Source organism: Bombyx mandarina, chromosome 25 (genome assembly GCF_030267445.1).
Source record: "Bombyx mandarina strain Sakado chromosome 25, ASM3026744v2".
Classification (NCBI taxonomy): Eukaryota; Metazoa; Arthropoda; class Insecta; order Lepidoptera; family Bombycidae; genus Bombyx; species Bombyx mandarina.
This window is the reverse complement of record NC_143231.1, coordinates 263,658-289,081: the sequence shown is the minus strand read 5'-3', so window position 1 is coordinate 289,081 and position 25,424 is coordinate 263,658. Positions and strand designations below refer to the sequence as shown.

The following is a 25,424-nucleotide window of genomic DNA, read 5'->3' as shown; positions in this document are numbered from 1 at the left end:
GGCATACCCTACCCACCCACGACTTAGAATTATTTTTCAACCTTAACTGAAAAAAGCCATACAGCTGCGAAAGCCCTCGTCGTTTTGAAGTCGTCGTGGCCTAAAGGATAAGACCTCCGGTGCATTCGTATCGAGCGATGCACTGGTGTTCGAATCCCGCAGGCGGGTACCAATTTTTCTAATGAAATACGTACTCAACAAATGTTCACGATTGACTTCCACGGTGAAGGAATAACATCGTGTAATAAAAATCAAACCCGCAAAATTATAATTTGCGTAATCACTGGTGGTAGGACCTCTTGGGAGTCCGCACGGGTAGGTACCACCACCCCGCCTATTTCTGCCGTGAAGCAGTAATGCGTTTCGGTTTGAAGGGTGGGGCAGCCGTTGTAACTAACTGAGAACTTAGAGCTTATATCTCAAGGTGGGTGGCGCATTTACGTTGTAGAAGTCTATGGGCTCCAGTAACCACTTAACACCAGGTGGGCTGTGAGCTCGTCCACCCATCTAAGCCACAAAAATAAATTAAAAAAAGTGCCAAAGTTTGATGAAATGTGACTATGATGAGGTAAGATATTATTATATTGTAAGTCTTGCCTATTTGCATCGTAAAACAATAATGTGTTGCTGTTGGAAGGATTAATATCCGTAACGTGGGTGCCGTCTTTGGACCCTGTCTCCTCCAGGTGGCTTTTGGGCTCATCTACCATGTACGTCAGAAAAGAACAAATCTCCATTTCTTTACTTAGGTATACATAGTTAGTTATTGTTGTAATTCCCTTCCAATTGGATTAAAACCACATAATAGTAGGTTTAGTGTTTTGTGTTGTGTTGGGATTTTGGGAGCGGCACATGTGCTGACGTCACGGGCCCGTGTAAACCGACACCCACTTTGATGTCGCCACCGCACGCAGACATTTACAAAACGCTCTAATTTCAATGTTACCAGTTATAAAGAAATACTGGATTGAACACGCAGTATTGAGTGAGAATTACGAGACTCCCAGCACTGGTATTCTATACGCGCCTAATGATACCGAATCGAAAAGTGTCCAAAGCTAATTGCATTTGTGATACATGCGTGCAGTGCATACAAAATTGGTCATTATAATTTTTCGATTTCGTAAGAAAATAATGAAACTTAAAATGATTGTTTACTGGCGGGATTGGTACCAACATCCTGCCTATTTCTGCCGCGAAATAGTCACCCGTTTTGGGTTTAAATTTATATAGACAGCCGTTAAAATTGGGAGTTTGACCACAGGCCACAAGCTGAGTAGCGCTATTCTTAATAACTATTTGTTCCGATAGCCATTTAATACCATTTAATACAAACTCCTTTGCCTCGGTAGAGAAAAATATATATTTTAATTTCTCCTGGAGATTGTTGGAGCTTGTCGTTTGTAGAGCTGGTAACCCGTTGATTGTTGTCTTTTTGTAAGTCGGAGCCGGCGCGATCCCCGGCTCGCTCATAAAACGGTCACCTTGTTAAAATATTTCATTATTAACGCGGCACATATTGATTTATATTTCTTTTTTTCTCTTCAAGAACGAAAGAATCGGAGTTTATTTTTCGTTTTTATTGTTAAATGGCTTTAAATTGTGTGAAATTCTTACAAATTACAAGTAATTCCCTAGGGGTGTTTGATTTAATGTTGTTTATATTAGAATATAAAGATGATTTATGCGCAAACCGCCGAGATGTTGTTAGCGCGCGTATTTAAATCAAAAGCTAGAAATAAAAAAATAAAAACCTACCTATTCTAGTAACCTCGAGGGGTTATTCTAGATTCGCCGAGTTAGTAGGTGAGCTCATGGGGCTCAAACCTGACGAGGTTGCTAACACTGACCCTAGCAAGAGCCGTGCTTCGCAGAATCTACCACCGGATCGGAAACGCGACCCACTGAGAAGATCCGGCGAGAAACTCAGTGGGTTGTGTTGTGGGTTTCAAACAAAGTATTTTACACCAGAATGCGATTGGACGGTAGATAGCCTGGCATTATCAGTGCACACTAAATATGTACTACAGTACGAATCAGATAAGACTGCTTTTCACTTATAGTGGCGAAAAAATAATAATAAAAGCAAATTAAGGCAAAAGTAACTTTAACGTGGCAACATATTCAAATTAGTTACCAATATTAATGAAAATTAAAAACACGCACAAAATATATCAGTATCCCGTTGCATCCGTCTAATAAATGTCATCCAAACGTCACAGAGACGCGTACGAGTGACGGCTTGTCATGCGACACCAACCTGTCAAAGCGGAAAGGATATGACATTGATGGCATGTGTCACGTCCGATCGTCTCGCACCGTTTGGACTATAGTGGCATAATGAAATAACAAGACTGAAAGGTTTCTAGAATATTGTTGCACCTTAATCATTTTACGCTCGTGAAATATATAATAGATTTCTTGGATTTTGGTATGTCGCAAACATCATTCATATTTTAATTAAAGAGGAAGGCATCCATTAAAATAAGATAATAAGGACGCGTCTGCAAGCGCCGGGCGGCATATTTGATGTGAGAGGGCGGGGCTGCGTCCACGACACATATTGCGACCACTTGCCACCGACATTGCTTACCACAAAAACTGCTCACTGACCATCTGGGTAGATTTAATTCACAAGTACGACAGAACTGAAAGAGCCATATAATCATAACAGTAAAATTTGAAGCTAGTGTGAGACTGGCTGTTCGAATATATCGCTTTACTGTCGAATTTTCCTGGTGGACTTTTGCCTTTGATTTTTCTCTACTTGCAAGTAAAAAGATATTCACCTAAAATTACGTTATGATATCTACTCAGTTATTCTTATTTTATCGCATTGAACTTCTTGTGTCACTTAAATGGTACTTGCAGTGAAAGTTTTTCTACAGAGCGGGCCCTGAGGCAGAACTTCAATGTGGCCATCTCACACGAGGTTGAAGACCCAATTAAATTGCAAATGAATATCCTAGCCCTCAAAGCTAGCCGCGTTAGTGCTTCAGCTGCAGTGGCAACACGCGACCCGTCCCGCCACCAGACGGTATGGTGCCACTGTACTTCCCTACAAGAAGGCGTTTTGAGTGCACTTCTTGAAGCTTCTATTCAATAATAAGCGGCCAGTGGTTGAAATTCAAAGCGAGCTGCTTGTTCTCCGTCCCCGCCCCACACACTCACATCAAAGGGCCGCGCCGTGTTCAACGAAGTCATTCTAATTGACGTTTCTTAAGAAAATCGCTCAGAAAAAGCTAAACATGGGCTAATGTCGACCACGTGTTAGTAGGACATTGTCTTTTATTTCATTATTCTTTATTAGTAATATGTGAGTATATTTTGCATATGCCAAGCAAGTCAATAGTTACATTAGTTACAGGAATTGTCTTTTACTTACGCGTAGGTACGGTATTTTACGGTAACCTTTTTTGACGTAACTTTTTTGTCTTTTTATTATTTTTAAGGAATTCTATGTGCTTCATTTTTGTCAAATTTCGATATTGGATAGGTACATAAGGTAGAGACCTCCTGTTCTCATTCTATGAGGTGTACTCCTCCTCCTCCTCCTCCTCCTTCAGTCGATCGCTCATTGCTGAGCATCGTGATGCGCCCGCCTGTGACCTTTTGAGGTGAGGTGTACTAGGCAATTCAAAATATTATAAACATCCGATTAATCATATACCAAATTAGTTAAAAGGAATGATAGTTAATGTGTGTCTTGCAAAACGCATACAATTATTCCCGTTTGGAATGAAAATCGACTAACACTTTGATATAAGAGCTGATGATGTACATATTAGTGAATGACGCGACGCACCTAGTGATGTGAAGAGGGGTTGTCGATGATGTCAATTGTAATTTAAAATAAATGTAATCTTTCGTTTTCATTAATTCATTACACAGTACCAGGATGATGCGGATTGATAAGGAAATACGCACACAATCTACGTGTTTACGGACGAATTACACGTCGAATAATATCGGCTGTTAAAAACAAAAACCGAATTATTAGCCCGTAAGGTAGGTATTCCATGCTGTCTACTTTTGCAGCGAGATAATGCAAGCGAATAAGATTGATGTTTTTCTTTTCGTTCATATATACGAACGTAATAGATCAAATGTAGCTTTCAATGTTTTTGATCTCTTGGGAACGGCCATGTTCGGGGCTGCGGAAACTTGCGTCGCGCCCGGTGTGCCTCAGCAGATATCTCACGGACGTCGTTCTTGTTCTAGATGACATGCTTAATTAAGCACACCGTCCAGTCACTATGCATTTATTACCTTTTTTTTCCTATCTAAGGGTAACCTTAACTAGTAGGTGAGCTCACGGGCCTCAAACTTGACGACGTTGCTAACACGAACCCTAGCAAGAGCCGTGCTTCGTAAAATCTACCACCGGATCGGAAACGCGACCCACTGAGAAGATCCGGCGAGAAACTTAGTGGGCTCATTTATTACAATAAATAATTGAGCGCTTAAATACGCGTTTTCCTTTGCGATACAATTTATGTTTATGTGTGAATTTTAATTGTTTTCCCTGTAAAACGCTGTAATTTTTTATTACTTTTAATCAGTAAAACACTAGTGAACATTTTCGAATTTAATTACTTTTATATTACACATTGTTATTGGATTCCGCTTTTTTTCAAAGATAATTTGAACATATTTCTCCTTATCGTAATATTTTATTATTATTCTATGACACGCATGACCGAATGTTTTGACATTTGAAGCGAAAAAAATATCTATACACGTGGAATTATATGTTATCTGTCATATCTGACTTCAGATGAATGCGCAGCCATTTTAATGTTTGTCTTACGATACTCAGCTCGAAATCTTACGAATGTTTATCAGAATCCAAACAGAAACGACTAGTTTATTTTTTATTTATTAATTGTGGCTTAATTAATATTATCGTTTGGACACGTGTAACATTATGTATTGCTACGATGGGTAGACGAGTGGTTAGTTGGACTATAAGAAATCTCAAATTTGATACCATTGATGACGTCCTATGGTATAGCTATTTGCCCTGAATAGCTTTTTGTGTTGCCTCAAGCCGATCCTGCAAGCGGCGCGTCCTGATAACTGATGGGTAGGCAGCGCAGTCGAGGTGAAGCTTGGTTCCCTTCGCGACATTTCGATCCGAGAATTATAAATGTCTCTGTTTTTACGGATCTCCTTTCAAAAAGATGGGTCCCTGAGCTCAGCGTATTTGAAATTAGGGGACAGGCACGAGAAAATAATGGAATAGCTCGATGTTAAAGACAGAACTTCAGGTGAGTCCCAGATTAAGCGTCGTTAATAGAAAAGTATACGGTTAACAATTTAATAACTAATACAAAAACGCCTTCTTTCACATTTTTATAAATTTCATAACGACACAGTGATGTATAAAGTCGGTACATAGCTATAAAGTCTGTTTCAAGCACGAAATTATAGGTTTGAGACAGATCACGTACCACTAAGTTTTATGTTATTTCTAAGACTGCAGGTTGAGAATTATTTCTATTGCTCAAGTTGTTTATGAAAGCTCACTTTTGGTCATTCTGTTCCCACCCCGGCTCGAGTAGCCACTGATCACTAAGGGTCTAGAGTACTCAGAATGGCACCAACTCCCGTTGGATCGAGCCACTTGCTCGTTAGCTAAAATATGGTTTTGAACAATCTTCCACGTTCCTATAAGCAGAATGCTTGAACATTGTAAATTATCACATCTCAGCATTATCTGCTAAATGTCAATACTATTTTTTATTGGACACGTAGGTAAAGTGAATGGAGAATAACATGCTATGCTTTCCAAGGGCCTGCAGTTAAACGAATACACAGTTCATCAAATTTTACTCTGAAAACAAATTCATTCAATTTTCCAAATTTCATATTGAAAACATTGTTGGATATCATTATCTAATAAACGGGTAATAAATAAACGTTGCTTCAAAAATAATGATAATGAGAGCACTTAGAAATAACATAAACACGATTATGTTAATATCGAACGTAAGAGAATAATTTTTTATCGATATTTCGAGCACTACTATGAAAAACAAGTGGCGGTAGCTTGGACCGGCTGAATTTTACTAATTGGCCTGTAAAAGAGATAGCGATATACGTTAACTGTTTTAGTGCAAAGGAGACAGATTCAGCGGGAAACATCATTCTTTCTCTGTGTAATTTACGACTTGTTCTTTGACGTTCAACTGTTGACAGCTACTAGTGTTCGCATTCATTAATTCAGACTCAAAGATTTTATATTCCGCGTTATATATTGTGATTTTCGTTTGAAGATCGAATTGTTTGACGCAACAAAGCGCGCAATGCATCACTAAATTTTGTCCATTAATAAAAGTCATTTGGGCTGAATTTCTGATTAATTTTAGTTTCTTTTATGTTTGAAATGGGTGTGAGATTCGAGTTTAAGTTCCGACTTCAGCCTTTTAGGAAACTTTAATGGTTTTGTTGGCAACAAAATCGACTAGCTGTTAATCTGTTTTAGTAATCAGACTAGCTGACCCGGTAGACTTCGTAGTGCCTCAATCGATAAATAAAAGACCTAAACTTTTGTATAAAATAAACTAAAAAAAACAAAAGGAATCCGTCCGACGGGGAACACATCAAAGGAAAAACAAAATTGTTTGTTTTTATATAATTCCGAGCTTTTTTATATTTTCTCACTTTTTAAACCTTCCCTGGACTTCCACGAATAATTCAAGACCAAAATTATCCAAAACCAAATCGGTCCAGCCGTTCTCGAGTTTTAGCGAGACTAACGAACAGCAATTCATTTTTATATATTATAGAGATTAACAATTTGTCGATAACATGTTGATAATTCGCATCAGCCCATGAGCGGGTCCGCCTAGGTCATTGATGTTTTTATTATATATACTTCACGGACGTTGCGAGGCGAAAGATATGCCCTATCAGCACTCTAATAATGGTCTGTTTAATATCGCAAGGCCAAAAATACATAAGAAATCAAGTTAATTATTTCTATTGTAGTGTTCAGTACGTAGATCATGTTACCAGCTCGCATAGACCGGTACCACCATCCTGTTTGCTGCAATGCATTAATGCACGCAATGAAACTTCAACTAAGCTATAAGGAGAGCAGCGGCAGTCCCGCTGTGCTGTCCATGGACTCCGGTAAGGAGTCAACGAAGCCCAACGTGACTAATAACCATAATTAAAAAATACTAAGATTGAAGAAAGATGAAGGAATTTCAATGAAAGATGTTGGCTCTGTGACAGAAGTGGATTTTCAAATTAGACGAACAACATTGTCTATCTCTTTCTGTCAATAAAGCCGGCCAATCACGTCTCAGCGTTCTTCGAGTGCGTAGTAAACAAAAGTATATTGTGTTTCATAATTTTGCCATTGTTTGTTCAACTCGAAGCTTTTCCAATATTTAGACGTTCTCAATTGATCTGACACGGCTTTATCTATGTACCTTTTAAAATACAACTTTCTAACCAAACACTAGTAGCGTGTGTCGCCTAATACGTAAGACGTCCGGTGTAACGTCGCAGTAGTCCCGGGGCAGGTATCAATTTTTCTAAGTGATTTTGTACTTAATGCTTGGACCCAGGACCGATTTTTACGATGAAAGCCATCGTGTGATACCAAAATTAAAATCCAATCGCCCTATCTATCCCTAACCACGGTGCCATTAAACTTCATGATCTTGTTACGTAAAAACAATGCAAATAAGTGCAACAATTCACCAGTCGTTGCAGCAGTTGTTTTGACCACACGCGGCCGAATTAATAAATTGTTCAGTCGATTTTAAGCGGCGAATGACACTCATGGAAATCAAAATGTGATAATCGCTGCCTCCCTCAAGACGTATGTGCAGCATGGTCAGTGCCGACCCGGTCACAGAGCGAACGGAGCTATCACCAGACGATAAGGCACAGGGGCGCATTTGAAATGGTAGAAAAAATCCCTTTGTTCTCATTCTCCATGGACTGTGTGCATTTTCAGCGCACTGTTTTCAATTTATAAATCGAATGGAGACCTGAGAAGTCGCCGAGAGCCTATACATACTTATATGTATATATTATATTTATATGGACCAAGCATAATTGGACGCCATAATTGGATATTGGCCCTTGCTTCCGTGCAGGCTTGCAAAGTGTTGTACTACCAGTGATTAAGCTAAGAGCTAGGGGTTTTTGGTATGCTCATAGGCGTAATATTCCTACGTACCTTGGAGGCAGGATATCGAAGGTGCATATTTAATACGTTCTAATCCAATATGTATAGAATGGCTGGCATCACATACAAATCATCAAAAGTTCTAACGTCATGCAGTAAAACTATACCGCGCCACAGAACAGTAGTGTTTGTTTGCTGTCCGGGCGCTGACCGTCACCGACCACACACGACGACAGTGCGCCGACAAACGCGGCCGCAGAGCAAACAGCTACCGACACTTGAAGTAAGAGCCCTTGAGGTCTCGAGGTACCTATAGGAGCACTAGTGCTGGCCCGCGATCGTTGCTATGACCGGGACGAGGTAGGAACTTTTACGGAATATGTAATGAATAGGGGATATGATTATTAACCTGAATCTGCACACGCGACACCTCAGATAGAAAACAGTAAAGCTTAAATGTCATGTTTTATAGCCTCGTTAACATCGTGATTAGTCTAGACAAATGCCTGGTGGAACTGGCTGTTGTTTCACAGAGTTCGTTTCCTGATCGCAGTCAATATTTGTTGGAGATGTTTGGTGGTCGAGGCCTGAGTGTAGTAGTTCTGGTCATGTTTATGTATTTCCAGGACATAGACAAAGATCTAAGTAACTAGTATAAGTACATTTTTTTTTCTTTTATTGCTTAGATGGGTGGATGAACTCACAGCCCACCTTGTGTTAAGTGGTTACTGCGCTGCCCCACCCTTCAAACCGAAACGCATTACTGCTTCACGGCCGAAAATAAGCAGGGTGGTGGTCAATACCGTATTTACCATAAGGGCACACGGGGCCCGTGCCCAGGGCCCCCATTCTCAGGGGGCCCCGAAAGACCGACAATTTCTCTCACACGTTTATGCTCAAAACATTTTTGTCGAGCACATTACACTTTTTTCACAAATCAGTAATCAGAAGGTATTTACAAGGCATATACTATGCCTATAATAGAAGATTTTGCTCAACAGAAATCCCGAAAGAAACCGTTATCGAAATCGTAACCTAAAAACCAGCAGCATTCTAATATCATTAATGACATATTATATCATACTGTATTTGATTACCTACAATGGCCATACTCAGTAAAAAAATGTTATTATAATTCGCTTTTTTTACTTTCCAAAAGGGCCTCAAATTCTTGTGTGCCCAAGGGCCCCATTCTAGTTTAAGACGTCCCTGGTGGTGGTACCCACTCGCGCGCACTCACAAGAGGTCCTACCACCAATAAATAACTTACACCAGTAAATCATTTTTAATAACGTACGCTACACAGTTATAGAGGTCCATCTTATTGGTTTTTTAATTTGATTGGCAGTAAATGTCTTTAATTAGATGGACCTATAACTATAGCAACCTGTAGCCGCATATCCATGATTGTTTCACGGCAGAAATTAGTCGAACGGGATAGATCCTCACAATAGATCCTCCCACCAGCACCCATGCGTCCTGTCCACTATTTTTGTATGACGCATATCGCATATATTATTAGGATTTCCATCTTAAGTAACAAAATGGGTTTATTGATTACCCACACTGTAGTGACCGAGTCTACTCATGATCGCTACTGTCGAGTCTTTTCTATTTCCCGCGGCTCACCAGAGAGTGGCGTGGACATCTGACGTGACGTGTCAACGGTTATCGTTAGGTTATCCGCGGCCCAGCACGCGCCATCTTGTTCAATTATTCATTTTTTCATTATCGTCCCGCGCTAATGCTGTGTCGAAACAATAAACACAAAATTGGAACGACTCTTATCTAATGGTGTTCGATCGTTTAGTTACTAAATGATTAATGTGAACTTTTGTATGTTCGCGCTGTAGGTAGGTACCCAATTCAATGCGTGCGTGCGTATCTATCTCCCGACAGGATGGGTTAAAGACTCTTTTACCAGAGATAGCAATCCAATAAATGGCAATTACCAACTTTAAGTGTCGAAGACAATCAAATCGAGAACGGTTGTTATTTTTTTTCGACGTAAGTATCAGAAATACTAAAAATGAGATATCTTAGTAATCCTATAATAATACCTTATTACTTAAAAAATTAGTCTGCATTTATCATTACAGATCTGCCACTGGTCAGCACCAAATCTAAGGAATGAATTCTATGAAACTGTAATTATGTAAATACATACCTACCTACTTATATTTTCCATTACACGAAATATGAACACAGAGCACTTCTAGTGTCAAGCGGTGTAGTTTATTTGCCAAATACTGTCGCATCGGGAGTCGAACCCTGTACGGTGGCACTGTAACCTGAGATCGCGCCTAAGTACATGCACAAATAACGAATAATGTTACAATTTCCTGTCAATTAGACGTGTTTACATCATTGTTTAGAAAGGCAGCCCTTGTTTTTCATTTAAACCATTTGATTTTCAACTGTGTGCCAGGGGAATAACGTTTATTATTGTTGGGAAATGATTTCAGACACCGTTTAAGGGATTATCCGTGCCTTATTTGTATGTTTGTCTGTCTGCAAATCGCATTTAAGTTGAATATGGATTTTACGTGAGCCGCTTTATGTGGAGGATCTTCTTTGCTGTATTTACTGTCTGTTATTTATTACCAATTCAGGCAGACGAGTCCAACACGGCCATCTAATGGTGAGTGATAACCATGCGGAAAGTTCAGCACTTGTACAATCTTACATATTATTTACAATGTATTTTCTTAAATTTTTTAAATGATTTTTTAAAATGTCGTGCTTTTTACTTCATACGTGTTGAAGCTTCAATCCTTTTGATTTAAAATAAATTTACATTTTAATCTACTCGACTGACTTAAGCCCTGCGCTATCTATTTATTATTACGTGAAGCAAAAATTTTGTACCCCTTTTTACAAACCTTGCGGGGACGGAGGAGTATGAAATTTCCCACTCTTATAGAGAAAAATAGAGAAGAAGTGCAGAATGGTAATTTTTTTTTTTAAATTATGCATAATAAAACATTAAATCAATAAAAATTACATTATACACACTACGATGTAGGTATTTGACATGCATATATACTCTTTGTTTCTGTTCAAGCTGTTGTTAATGTTTAAAATCTGTGGTCAAATTGAGAATAGAATAATATTGTTCGTCTTTTATATTATTTATCTATAGTTCTGTAGTTTTGGCGAAATCAGTAATATTATAGTGTTTGACAATAGAACCATAATAATGTTTAAACTTCATGTATAATTTCAATTAATTATGGTCGAATTTCGACTATTGCGGGATCACTAGTTTTTATTATTGTTGAAACAAAACAGTCGTCATTCTGGTAGAATTAAGTTTTAATGTCGACATTATAAACATGGTGTATTCTAATGCTCAAACATGATGTGTACATGAGAAAACCACAAAAACCAGATAAGTATACCTTTAAGTCAATAAAAATATCATAATATAGGTGATATTAAACAGCCGATAGATAAATATCATGTGATATTTCAAATACACGTTTGTTCCTCTCGTGAATACGTGCTCAACTAGCGCTACCGAAAACAAACATTCAACAAATCATTTCTATTGAACTTTTTCAAAGTTTCCTTGGTTGCACAATTTGGCCTGTATTTAATTTTTAATTATTTAGTTGTGGCGGGTAGCCATAATACAACGCAAGATATTTGACAGATGAATCTCGCTTACGACATTTTCAAGATAAGCTTGCATATATACAAGTTCCGAAAAACCGTCGGTCTACCGAGCAATATCAACGGCTCGGTGGAAGATCTTTCCTTTCGTCGAAAACCTACAAACTGGTGACCTGCGACGGAACAATTGCAATCTTCACACTTCATCATCAACGCATCAAGAGCCTTGGCTACCACAATTCCCGCATTCTCACAGTTAAAAACAAGTCATCGACAGTCGTCCCACAGCAAGCCAGCATCGCAGCCTCACCAGGACCATCGCAGCCGATTCACCATGATTCCTGGGCCTACGACACGCATCTTCACTGCCTCATCACGCCGCTACAGTTCATCGCAGCCCACGACTTGGAGTCACACATCTCCGGCGTGGCAGCTGTGCATCACACGGACTACTCACGATACGCGCGCAGCATTCAAGCTCAGTCTCGACTCACCGCAGACTTTGAGCAGCACTGGCGACACTCACGCAACATTCAAGCTCAATTTCAACTCACCGCAGACTTCAAGCAACACTGGCGACAATCACGGAGCATTCAAGCTCAGTTTCAACTCACTGCAGACTTCGAGCAGCACTGGCACTTGCGAGCTAATCTCAGCACGGATAACGTTAACTAAAGCAAGATAAGCTTCTATATATACAAGTTCCGAACAACAACATTTGGACCGTGTTGGTCTACCGACCAATATCACCCGCTCGGTGGAAGATCTTCCCTTTATCGTATATCACCCCACATAGTTTTTATTTTAATTCTGAAGATGACCCGCCTGGTATTAATGTTAGTTAAGGTGAATTTTAGACTAACTAGATTCAATTACAAAACTAAAGGTTACTTTTAGTAAAATAAACTAAATTAGTATTCACGGTGAAGGACTAAAGAAGACGTCACCTTTGCTGTCCGTGACCACGGTACGGCAACTGTGAAGTTATAGTTCGGAAATAATATAATGACAATAAAAATGCGAGATTAGGTATAAGGTAAAAGTAGTTCTAATTAGGTTTACGACACGCGAAAACGAAGAATATATTACATCTAGATTTACGTGACGTAACTGACGTAACTAACAGTACTGCGGGTAGACAGAGGTGTAGAACTGTGAGGCGCTTATGAGGTGTATGTATTAAAGGGACTTAACAATGTATTCTTATTGGGAAAAAACCATTCCAAATGTATGAAGGTACCTACTTCTTTTTTTTTACTGCTTAGATGGGTGGACGAGCTCACAGCCCATCTGGTGGTAAGTGGTTAATGGAGCCCATATACATCTACAACGTAAATGCGCCAGCCACCTTGAGATATAAGTTCTAAGGTCTCAGTATAGTTACAACGGCTGCCCCGCCCTTCAAACCGAAACGCATTACTGCTTCACATCTAAAGAAATGCTCCTGCAAGGTAGGTACGTCGCAGTTTCTTTGACAACACCCTAATTAAATTATGAAAGGACCATTTAAGGCTTAACTGATTTTTATAATCGATTTGTACATTTCAATCGATGCCCTCTAAAACCCTCAAAATCAATACCACCTTTAAGTCAATTGCCAACAGCAATATTCTGACTGCCACGTCTACCGGCCGGAACTAAAGCAACTTCACGTATGTGTGTAGAGTACAAATATATGAGTCAAGAACGAATACTTACACTTCGAATAGCAAATATGCAGCACTGACAGAGATACGAACTCCGACCAGGATTGAACGACAGCCTCACCACAGACACATGTTATTAGTAGGTATAGTATCCAGGATCGTTGGACTAGACCACCGATTAAATTGTTTCGTGGTCATTTCAATTCCGGCAAGATATGTACCGTGTCGCGGCATTTATATTGTGTCCCGGGCCATCGTGACACCTGGTCCCATGGCTAATATAGAAGAGGTACCTGCTTAATGGACCCTTGTATTCATCATAAATATAGTAAGGCCCGTTGCGATATCGAGCGGGCCACAGTAGCGCGATGGCCGACGGCGCTTGGAGTGTTTACCGCCATTACAGTGTTGACGGAGCGCGGCTCGGCTAATGCGTTCGCAAACATCGCTCCCACTTGACCACCGGACCCGGTAGGATTTTATGCAGATTAACTTCGACCAGATGAACTGATTTCAGAGAGGTGGGTGGCCGGAATGCTCTCTTAAGCTTCTTCGCTAAACAAGCTTAAATGGCGAGGCGATTCTGCGTTCCAGCTTTTGTGCTCGCACACGTTTTTATCTTATGTTATTAAGCCAACTAGTGGTCCCTCGGTAGTCTTTTTTTTATTTTATTTTTTATTGCTTAGATGCGTGGACGAGCTCACAGCCCACCTGGTGTTATGTGGTTACTGGAGCCCATAGACATCTACAACGTAAATGCGCCACCCACCTTGAGATATAAGTTCTAAGGTCTCAGTATAGTTACAACGGCTACCCCACCCTTCAAACCGAAACGCATTACTGCTTCACGGCAGAAATAGGCAGGGCGGTGGTACCTACCCGTGCGGACTCACAATAGGTCCTACCACCAGTGAAGAAGTCGAAATTCGACTATAATTAATTGAAATTATAAGTTTGAACATTATTATGGTTCTATTGTCAAAGATACTTCTATAATCACAGATTTCGCCAAGACTGCACTATAGACAAATAATATTAAAGATAAACAATATTAATATATTCTCAATTTGACCAGACTTTAAACATTAACAAAAGTTTGACAGCAAACAAAGAGTATATAGGTATGCGTGTGTGTTTCAAATGCATCGTAGTGTGTGTAATGTTTTTTATAATTGATTTAATGAATTTATTAGCATAATTTAAAAAAAAACTAACATTCTGCACTCCTTTTCTATATTCTCTATAAGTGTGGATAGTTTCATACTCCTCCGTCCGCGCAATTTTCGTAAAAAGGGGTACAACGTTTTTCCTTCACGTATTAATATACAGATAATAAGTGTATCTGTTGAGTTACTTTGCCAGAGTACACATGTAGATTATCCAACCTAATGATATGTAATTGAAAAGGTTATTAACATCACAGTAAGCCAGTTGCGAATCTATTTTGAAAATGATGAATAGTAGCACTTTTGAACGACGGTTATTAATAGTCTAAATGATTTGGCAAGTGTTATCAAGGTATTATCACGTAATGTATGTTAACAATTCGTCTTATTTCATTAAATGTTACAAGACAAAAGTACAATTAGGAAAATAATTGCTCGATGAAATTTTGCCGTAGTCACAGCGCGATTCGACATGGGGCACGATATTCTTTCAGTTTTAACAGACGTTAAAAAAGTAGCAAGTTGTCAATTCGACTGTGGTTTGAGCGATGAATCAATTTTGTTGACTCATTTTATTTATTTGAAATCCGGTGCTTCTCATGTAGAATTAGTTATTTAAATTTTATCTTCGACTTCGAATACATTGATTGATTCTCATTTTAAATTGTAGAAGTTTGAAGAAGAAGGTTCTTTATTGTCTATTATGTTCTTTATTGTTTATTGAAGAAATCCTTATTGTTATAATTTTGTATTATTTTTAATCCGAATGACAATAGTGTCGCCAGGAAACGATTCGCTTAGTGAGCTAACTAACAGTTCTTGTCGATTTAATTATTTCGGATATTGCGAACATGAACCTGCCGGCTTTATGAACTAAATATATGTTTAAAAATATACTGGATATTTTCGTTGATCTTATTTATTGAAAACTGAACTTTTTTAATGCCTTTGTAAGCAGACGAGCATGCTGCCCAATTTATGATGAGTGTCTACTGTCGCAAATGGACGACAGTAATACCAGAGGAACAGCCAAATCGCTATAATTTTTTATTGTTGTTTATTGTTGTTTTATTGCTGAGAATTTTTTGCAAACGTTGATTGCAGCAGGACATGTAATAGCGCTCGGGAAAAATCGTGGATGGGAGTTCATTCCAAAGCTGGATGGTTGGATGGCCGTAGCAGAAAAGTTCTCTGGAAATTCATTGCAGATTAACTACAAATTCTCGGTAGTATGGATGAACTCTACTTTGGTACAACGGTAAAAGGTTATGAAGGGATCTATCTATCAGCCCACAGACGGACTACGGCTGGACGTAGGACTCCCGCAAGCCTCGCCACAAAGATCGGTCCTGCGCTGCTTCCTCGATCCCCGCGAGCCTCAATAAGTCATCGGTTCAACTTGTGGGAGGCCTACGCTACGTCTTCATCATCAATCAATCACGAAGGGATCCTCTCAAACAATTTATTTCTCAGAGCAGCTTTAAATGAACTACATTTTAGTAAATATAATTTTTCGTCTTGTCGTTCTGCGGCCCGGGCTTAGACTGTCCTTTGTTAATTTTTAGGCTCTGATTATGTCGTTGTTTATTTAGCCTTCAATTCGTAATATATTTCAGCCATTTTTTTAAATTATTTCACAATTGGCATCTCTTTTGGGCACTCATGTAAATCATTACAACTTATCCAGTTCATGGAATCAAAACACTAAGTCACCATTGTGGGTCGAAAACCAAAGAGGATATCTCAAAATAGTCCATAACCACCCCATAAATGGCACAGCTTAACAAATTACCGTCTGTTACGATTGCAGACGGATCGCGCGGAGAGCGCTAGGCGGTTTTCATTAGTGAGTCCGCGTGTCTATGGCGCGTGCCGTGCAATAATTAGTCGGCCATGAGTTATGGTGCTGCCCGACAGTGTTTACTGGGGTTAATGAGGGCAGCTGATGCCAAACGATGGGGCCAAAGCTTTCTGAAGACACGGGAACGGAGTCTCCGAGATATTTGCGAGTTTGTTTTTGTTTGTCGGGTGCACCTTTAGTGCGGTAATGATAAACGACTCTAGCCGATGTGTTCATGAGATGTCAATATAGTCAGTACTCGACTCGTTAATAGACGACTTGCACTGGTACACTATGGGCGGAATGGAATGATACGCGTGACACAAGCAAGAGGTCGCAGCGTTAAAACTTTTCTTCTCGCTTCGGTTTCCTTAAAACTGACGGTGGTCACCATCGACTAGAAAGAAAAAAACAACAAATATCTAGAAACATTATTTTTAGGTTCTTTGGGGAGATAAATGCTTATATAAAGATGTCCAACGAACCCAGTATATTGGCTACGTCTACGAGTGCTTTAGTTTTTATGCTGTTAATAGTTAATAAGCGGTTGCCAATTATTTATTGTGAAAAAAATACAACGGTTCATTGAAAATCTGTAGGTACGGTCTACGTGATATTTAATAACTTAGTTGTAACCCGCGGCTTAAGAATGAATGTCAGTGTAGTTTCTCGTGGGGATGGAATGTTTTTCTTTTTTCTTTTTTTTCGGGCCGGGTTCAGAACCTTCTACGAGGAGGACCCCGTGTTTAGGGGGCGCGCGGCTATGACTTGACGATCTGCAGATGTTGGGAGCAGACCGCGAGCCCAAGGCCCCCTCCTCCGACCCCCCGGCTCTGCAGCGGATGTCAGCCTCCTAATGCTGACCTAATCGAATAACTAAAAAAATCATATCACTCAGTTGCCTCATTTCGATGTGAAATAACGACAAAAAATAAACAAAAAAACAGACTTTCACGTGTATTATAATTTTAAAACGATAAGGATTTTAAAGTAAATAATTTTCCATTCTGCTTATTAACAAACAAATTTCGGGGTCAATAAATACCTACGAGTACGAATATATTTGTATAAGCGTGACGCAATAATACCTACTGTACAAATTGTTATTTGTCTCAAAATGACTGATTCGGTAGTTAGTGATTCTGACTGTTGTGCCGAGGGTCCTGGGTTCGATTCCCTCATGGTGCAAACATTCGTATGATGAAAAGGTCTGTTTGCTCTTTGCTTGGGCGTTTTTTATCAATATATGTTGGTGGTAGGACCTCTTGTGAGTCCGCGCGGGTGGGTACCACCGCCCTGCCTATTTCTGCCGTGAAGCGTTTCGGTTTGAAGGGCGGGGCAGCCGTTGTAACTATATGGGTGGCACATTTACGTTGTAGATGTCTATGGGCTCCAGTAACCACTTAACACCAGGTGGGCTGTGAGCTCGTCCAACCATCTAAGCAATAAAAAAATATATGTATTTAAACGTATATAAGTAAGTATGTCAGTCTCTTGTATCCATAGCACAGGGAATCCTAATTGGGGGCCGGTGATTGTGCATGATTTGTTGTAATATATAAATTCTCCTGCGACAATAAGATGAATTCAGTTACTCACATTACAGCCACGAACTGGCCATTTTACTAAAACTCTCTTTAACGCACCAACTAAATTTCATTGCAACCATCGTCGCGTCATACACACACACAGAGTTACGAAATATCCTCAGTGGACTGAGGGCCTGGCAAATAGTCCAGTTCCGCTAGTGTATTAAAATCGGTTGTCTGTAAAGTCGGTTTACTGACCGTAGATGAACGTGACAACGTCATAAGAAAATACTGATGGAATGGTTTAATTTTCAAAAGACAATTTTAATTTTATTTGTTTGATAAATATTTCTTATGGAAAATTGACACCACATTCACTTTTCACTGAACTTCATACTTGACGACAACATGTAAATGTATTATTGTATAGCAGCTGTCCACGCGGATGCATCGCTCACTCAAGTAGGAGAGAGACAGATGTCGAACGCTGCCGAATGCGGAAGCCGATTGTGCCTCTTTGTCGCTCGTTGCGCGCTCTCGCTTGCACTTCAAGCCTTAAATGGAACGCCTCAATGAGTCATGTTTTTTTGTGCGTGCAGCCGGCTCCATCGAATTATAAGACGTTGTCACGTCAAAAATGGAAATCATTTCTAAGGGCGATGGTTCAATTATCCTAAGAAACACAAAGTATGCGCTAATTGCAAACTCATGGACATTTGAGAAATGTTATTGAAATGAAAAAGTGTTTTCACTTCATTTCTTCTTCTTTAATTTTTTTCTCCGGCACGACTTGTGCCCATGTAACCAGCGTCCCGAGAAGTTACGTTCAGCGGTTTTGTTTCATATTCCCACATTTGTGCACTTTCACAGATTCTAAACAGTTAATAAATCACCGCTATTACATATTTAAACCTGAAGAAGCACTAAATAGACTAAATAAAACAAATCACACAACTTCACTCCTCGCGTTCCCTCCAAAAAGTTATTCACTTCATTTAGTGGTTTTGGCGGTAACTATTTTTTTTTGGTTAAGTAGCATGTTTTAAATAGGCAAAGGGCTCATACAGCCAAAGCAACTGTGAATTTCTGATGTAAACAAACACAGAAACACAGAAAACGTGGAACTCATGATGAAGCTGGAAGCGTATCGATTCTGCTACAGTACCTATAGTTAATAAAAGCGGTTGTTCTTTTTATTTATGGCAGGCAACTCACAATATTAAATACCTTATAAAACTATCAATATATGTATGTCGTGGATAACGACTATTAACGACTATTAGTGGAATATTAAGACGGTGGTTTTGATTATTATTTTAAATGATGAAATGTTGTTTTGATAAATATCACAAAATGAAAGGTAGACTCCGTAACGCCACAGTATAAAATGGCGGTACGTGGACAGAGTCGTGGCATTCCGTGTCAGACAGTCATTCCGTCCGTCTCAGACAGTAAGTCTCTGACAGTCAGTCAGTCAGTCAGTCAGTCGGTCTGTCGGTCGGAAACTGTCGGTTAATCCTGTCATTGTGAAAGTTTGTGTGCTGAGTTTCAATAATTATTATTCAAAAGGTTTTATTGACTTTTTATAAACTGAGTTCAACCAAATACGAGTGATGACGGAAACTAGCGCTCAGCCATCCCTGACGTGTGCCAACATGTATATGTGGCAAGATCGGTAATTTTTTAAGAATAATTCACCTACATCTTTATTTTTACAGTTTTAATCAGTTTCCGATGGCACATTAGATTGGTTTTTAAAAGAAGACTAACCGAACTCGCGTGCTTCGCTTGGCATTTAAAATTAACATTATTATTTATTGTCATTATTATTAGGGAGTCTAACACTCATATAAATATTAGCCTATCCATTAAGTACCTACATGTATTTTCTACATGGATACCAAGTTTTAAGTCAATCGGATGCATGGTTTAGTAGTTATAACGGAACATCCGTAAAAACCACTGTACATTTATATATTAGTATAGATGAATGTCAATATCAGTCATCGGTTATCATTACAATTTTGCGAGTTTTTTTTAAATAAAATTTTTGGTATTGAAGCTAAAATATACAAATATACAATGTATAAAAATATACAACGGAATGTACATATTGGTTATATGTACGTAATTAAGTTAACCCGAGCGCGGTAGTAGTGACGCGCGCGCCGAACTATCGTGTGTCGATAACCTAAGCCCTTTGAACTATTGATAAACTGTTCGCGTTCGGTGCAACAATGCGCTTCGCCCTAATCACTATTTTAACTAAACCAGGTAATTAACACGAGATATTGATAAATTGTATATATATTATAATACATTTTCCTTTATTTATTTGAGTTTTTATAAAACATTTTTATTTATTTTCAGTGCCATTTTACTGAAGCCACGGATTTAGTTAATGACCTTACTTAATATACATATGTGTGTACATATCCAGTAGCCGAATAGAGAATTACCTCAAAGCAATGGTTAATTTAATGAAAATGTAAATAATATACTCAATTCCTGAAATTTTTAAGTTTCATTAAAACTAGCGGCCCGCTCCGGCTCCGCTCGGGTCTTTAACAAAATTTTCAAAGATATTAGACGTTATTTTATTTTTTTAAATAAAATATTTTTTAAATAAAATAACACTTATTGCGGCATAACTATAATAGGTAGACATTTACTGTCGCGACACTTTTTGTAAATAATAATGTGTTCTACAAAGTCGAAGTACATTATTTTATTCTATCATCAATAGTTTTCGCAGGGCACGCGATGTAAAGAATATTTTAGGTAATTTTTTTACACCATGGGTTACATTATTGGAGTTTTAGTAAGGATCCCTAATTTTTTCAAAAAACATTATAGCCTATGTCACTCGGGAATAGTGTAGCTTCCAAACAGTTTTTTCAAATCGATTCAGTAGTTTCGGAGCCTATTCAATACAAACAAACAAACAAATCTTTCCTTTTTATAATATTAGTATAGAAGTATAGATAATATTAGTATAGATAAGTCATCATTTCATCGTCATTCTCCTGCCCTTCATGTTTTCATGTTTTCTTCTTCCATACTCCTCTACCATATACATCATTTCTTCGCTCACTCCCCTCTTACACGTATCGTTTTCACACACTCATACTCACTTTACTTAAAATAATTACCTATAGTTTATCACATTATGATTTGATATTTCTGGAATCCGTAATGAACCTTATCTCATTTCATTTTCCCTCGTTTCATTCCAATTCCAATATTCGAAGATATTTATGAACTCGACACTGGTAAGAATTGCATCGCAAGAAGCTAATTGCAATACTGAAAATCAAGAAAGAAGAACTGTTTTATGCAATACATTGAGCGTAGTGCACATACAATCCGTCACTGCACGCGGTGAAATAGTACACGGAAACTGGTATACCTACTTGGAATCTTTAAGTGAAGGAAGCACTAAAAGCCTAAATTAAGTGTCATGCGTGTGATGTGCAGAGTGACGCGTCACGAGTCACATACGTCACGCGATATCGCTCGCCTGAGATCGGTACTAGACGCACTGACCACTCATTAGCTGTTACATTAGGATACTACATCTGACATTTGAACCACTATCTAGATTTTATCGCTGGAGTTAATGAACTAAGCTTTTATATGTTATATACACATGTATGTTAGTAATATATTTACCTAGTGACTTTTATTTTCATTAAAATTATAGGTACACATTTCGAAGAAAAAATTATGATAAATTTGTGGTTTATTTATCGCAGGGTATTGTTCTTTATGACCCTTTAGGTACCTATAGCATACGCTCTAGCATACGATTCGGTTGATGGTGGGCAGTAACCTTCGATCATGGAGACCAGCAATACCAGGAGTACAGATAGGCTGCTCCTCGTCGCTTTAAAAATCTCATTTGAAGAATTCAGATATCCAGCGCCTCAAGAGCACTAAGAAGTGTTTAGACAAAAATGCTGCTTGAAATTATCTGTCTCTGAACGCAGACGATCGTACGGTGGAGATGGACCACGGCGGGCGGTAGTGGCACCAAGGTGGACGATCATCTCATGCACTTTAAACATTACTTCAGGTTTAGCGCTGTAAGCAGTAATGCGTTTCGGTTTGAAGGGTGGGGCAGCCGTTGTAACTATACTTGAGACCTTAGAACTTATATCTCAAGGTGGGTGGCGCATTTACGTTGTGGATGTCTATGGGCTCCAGTAACCACTTAACACCAGGTGGGCTGTGAGCTCGTCCACCCATCTAAGCAATAAAAAAAAAAGCCCACGCCAGAACTACATGCCGTTGGATCGAATATTTATTGATTTATTTAAGGAAGAACATCACTAATTAATATGTACCCTCCGAAATTATAGTGTAAAATATCAGATACCTCAACGTTATACGTTCAACGAGATTTTTTTTAAGAGGGTCTGATCCTAGGAAGTGTCCTACTTTCTACGCGGGCTCTGACCCTGAACGAAAGTCTGACGTCGGACGAGAGAGAGCAAGGGGTTTTTAGATCCCTAAAAACACCACTGGGTCCGCGGACTGCTCCTAGCATCTGCAAACCGTCAAGTACCACAAATCCAGCTCGTCCCTTAAACTGCAAACTGAATTGGTCATAGAGTCATGGCGGTTTTAAAAGCGCTCATATAGGTCTTTTTCAATATAATACATTGTGGTTGGTTTTTTTTGCTTTTGCAGACGAGCATACGGCCCACCTGATGGTGAGTGGTTACCGTCGCCCATGGACTTCAGCAATGCCAAGGGCAGAGCCAAGCCGCTGCCTACCGCAAAATGTTATGCTTTTTTGTAATAATAAAAATTATAAAATGTTATTTGAGTCGTTGTAGCCTAACGGATAAGACGTCCGGTGCATTCGTGTTGAGCGATGCACCGGTGTTCCAATCCCGCAGGCGGGTACCAATTTTTCTAATGAAACACGTACTTAGCAAATGTTCACGATTGACTTTCACGGTGAACGAATAACATCGTGTAATAAAAACAAACCCGCAAAATTATAAATTACTGGTGGTAGGACGTCTCGTGAGTCCGCACGGGTAGGTACCATCACCCTGCCTATTTGCCTATAATGCGTTTCGGTTTGAAGGGTGGGGCAGCCATTGCAACTATGCTGAGACAGAACTCATATCTCAAGGTGGGTGGCGGCATTTTATGTTGTAGATGTCTATGGGCTCCGGTAAACATTTAACACCAGGTGGGCCGTGAGCTCATCCATCCATCTACGCAATAAATATATAAAGTTGATTCCCGCCTAAAATCATAAGGCAATACGCGACATTTATTTAGGGAGTTAACTCAATAATTAACTGAAAATACAAAACAGGATAAAAGATAAACCGAACTGCATTAACCGCTCGAACTATCTCGATTTCCGCTATATTTTTTTTAGGATCATTTAATTATCATAGGTATGTGTTCACGGAAGCCTTGCGAGACGAAGTACTAATATTATCTAATAGGAGGAAATGGGGAAAATATAAAAAAAAAGACTGGTGATGGAACTGGTGGTTCCATTTTAACGCGCTCGATGAAGCCCATATACTCCTCAACGTGAATACCGCCCTCAACCTTTTTTTTTATTGCGCTTGTAGGCAGACGAGCATACGGCCTACCTGATGATGAGTGGTTACCGTTGCCCATGGACTTCAGCAATGCCAGGGGCAGAGCCAAGCCGCTGCCTACCGTTGGGTAGGTACTCTCCACAAGCCTCGTTTGAAGAAGGACATGTCTAAGGATTGAGGGGAGCTCATTCCAAAGCCGGATGGTACGTGGCAAAAAATACAGGACTGAAATACTGGAAACGCACTGTGGATGACCGCAGTGGCGTAACCTATACCCACAAGGTCATTATTTCGAATAGTTTGGACAAGGGCTTTCTCCCACCCTTCATACTGGAACGCATGGATGTTGTGCGGCAGACACCGGCAGTGTGGCGGCACCTACCCGTGCCGCCTCACTATACAACAGTAAATAGTACTATCCTGCCTTACTTCTGTATTTTGATTCATTTAATTAGGGGTATTTCCAACCTCTACGGTGTCGGCACCCACAACAAAACCATGTAGTAGCTCACAAGCGAGACATTACACTCCTGTGCTGCATACGTATAGATAGATAGTTATTTTCACGAATATTAGAGTTGTATCCAGATAAAATCAATTTATCTTATAATCCGTTTAATTTTTTGTTTGTATCTAATCGCATAGTTGTTTCCAGTAGGTATATTTATAATACTCGCGTACTTTCACATAGGTTCGTGAAACCGATGACGACAGTGGAATCTGTGTTATTCAGAGAAGTTATAGGTATTAGCAGTTATAGTTATAGTTATAGTTATAGTTATAGGTATTAACATACCTAGATAAAGTTTAATATTAATTTTATTTGGCGAAATTTTCAGTAATTTTAACAATACGTACAGTTCATCGTAGAAAATACGCTCTGTTTATTTATTTACACTCTGGTATACCATTTATGTACTTCTTATTAGACTGCACCTGCTGTAGTGTATTTTGAAAATAGCAATAAAGTGTAATGCACGCTCACCGGGGTCCATCGTGTAGCCGGCGGCGGCGGCGTGGAGCGCACCGTAATCCTTTCCGTCCATGCTTCCGAGCATCATCCCGGTGATGTCCAGAAGCCGCACTCAATCACCAGAAACTTCACGGCCGACGTTCGTCACGGCGCGTGACCACGACACATGTGAGGGACCTACATGCGCCGGCGCAGGCCTCGCTCCGCCCACCGCGGAGCCCGCAACGCCGCCAATCAAACCGCTTCGTTTCACACGCTTTTCCGTGTCGCATTTTATTCGAAGCGTGCGCTGTATCGCTGTGCAACTCTCAACTCTATGCGGATGGTTGAAAGCCGACTCTCGGTTGTGATTCTTGTACGATTAACGTATGTTTTGTGGTCTGGTCGGTTGCGCTCGGGCAGAGGGCGCGTCCCGCCCGGGCCGGTTCATTGGCGGGTGCGGTACATGCGAGTGCGAGTGGCGCACTATGTACACGCGGCTGTAATTGATATTTTTACGTTCGTTTAATTTGTTACAATGAAAGGGTTTACATTTCTTCTTTTGTGGAATAATTCGAGCCGATTTTGCGGTATAATTTCTGTTACAAGTATTGAACGATCCAAATTATAATGCAGGTAGCCTGTACATTGTTTTAAGTTGCGTATTTAATAGTGGCCTAAAAACAAAAGGCGCTTAATCGTTATACGATTTGAATTGTTTTAAGAGAGCCAAGTTTTTCCCTGAGATATCAAAGATTAGTTAAGATGACCGTCTTTGGTCTTTCCGTTACAAAGGCCTATCCAAGTTCCATCTGAGTGAGCTACTCTTGAATAATCTTCTATTGATTTCCTTTATTCCGAGCGTCCTCTTGGCACCGGTTTTGTGTAGTTAACAGTCAGTAGTGGACAAAGTAATTTCAGAATTCTGAAATACACATAGGACCGTCAAGTTAC

General features: G+C 39.5%; 1 protein-coding gene across 1 annotated transcript in view; it reads right to left on the bottom strand.

The window, feature by feature from the left end:
• Poxm (paired box pox-meso) overlaps nucleotides 1-24,723 on the bottom strand; it is a 29,438-nt gene extending 4,715 nt beyond the window's left edge. Inside the window, exon 1 of the mRNA XM_089738349.1 lies at nucleotides 24,504-24,723. Within this exon, the coding sequence (XP_089594475.1) occupies nucleotides 24,504-24,579 (76 nt within the window). The 5' untranslated portion in view covers nucleotides 24,580-24,723. The remainder of the gene's footprint in view (nucleotides 1-24,503) is intronic.
• Nucleotides 24,724-25,424: the final 701 nt, after the last annotated feature.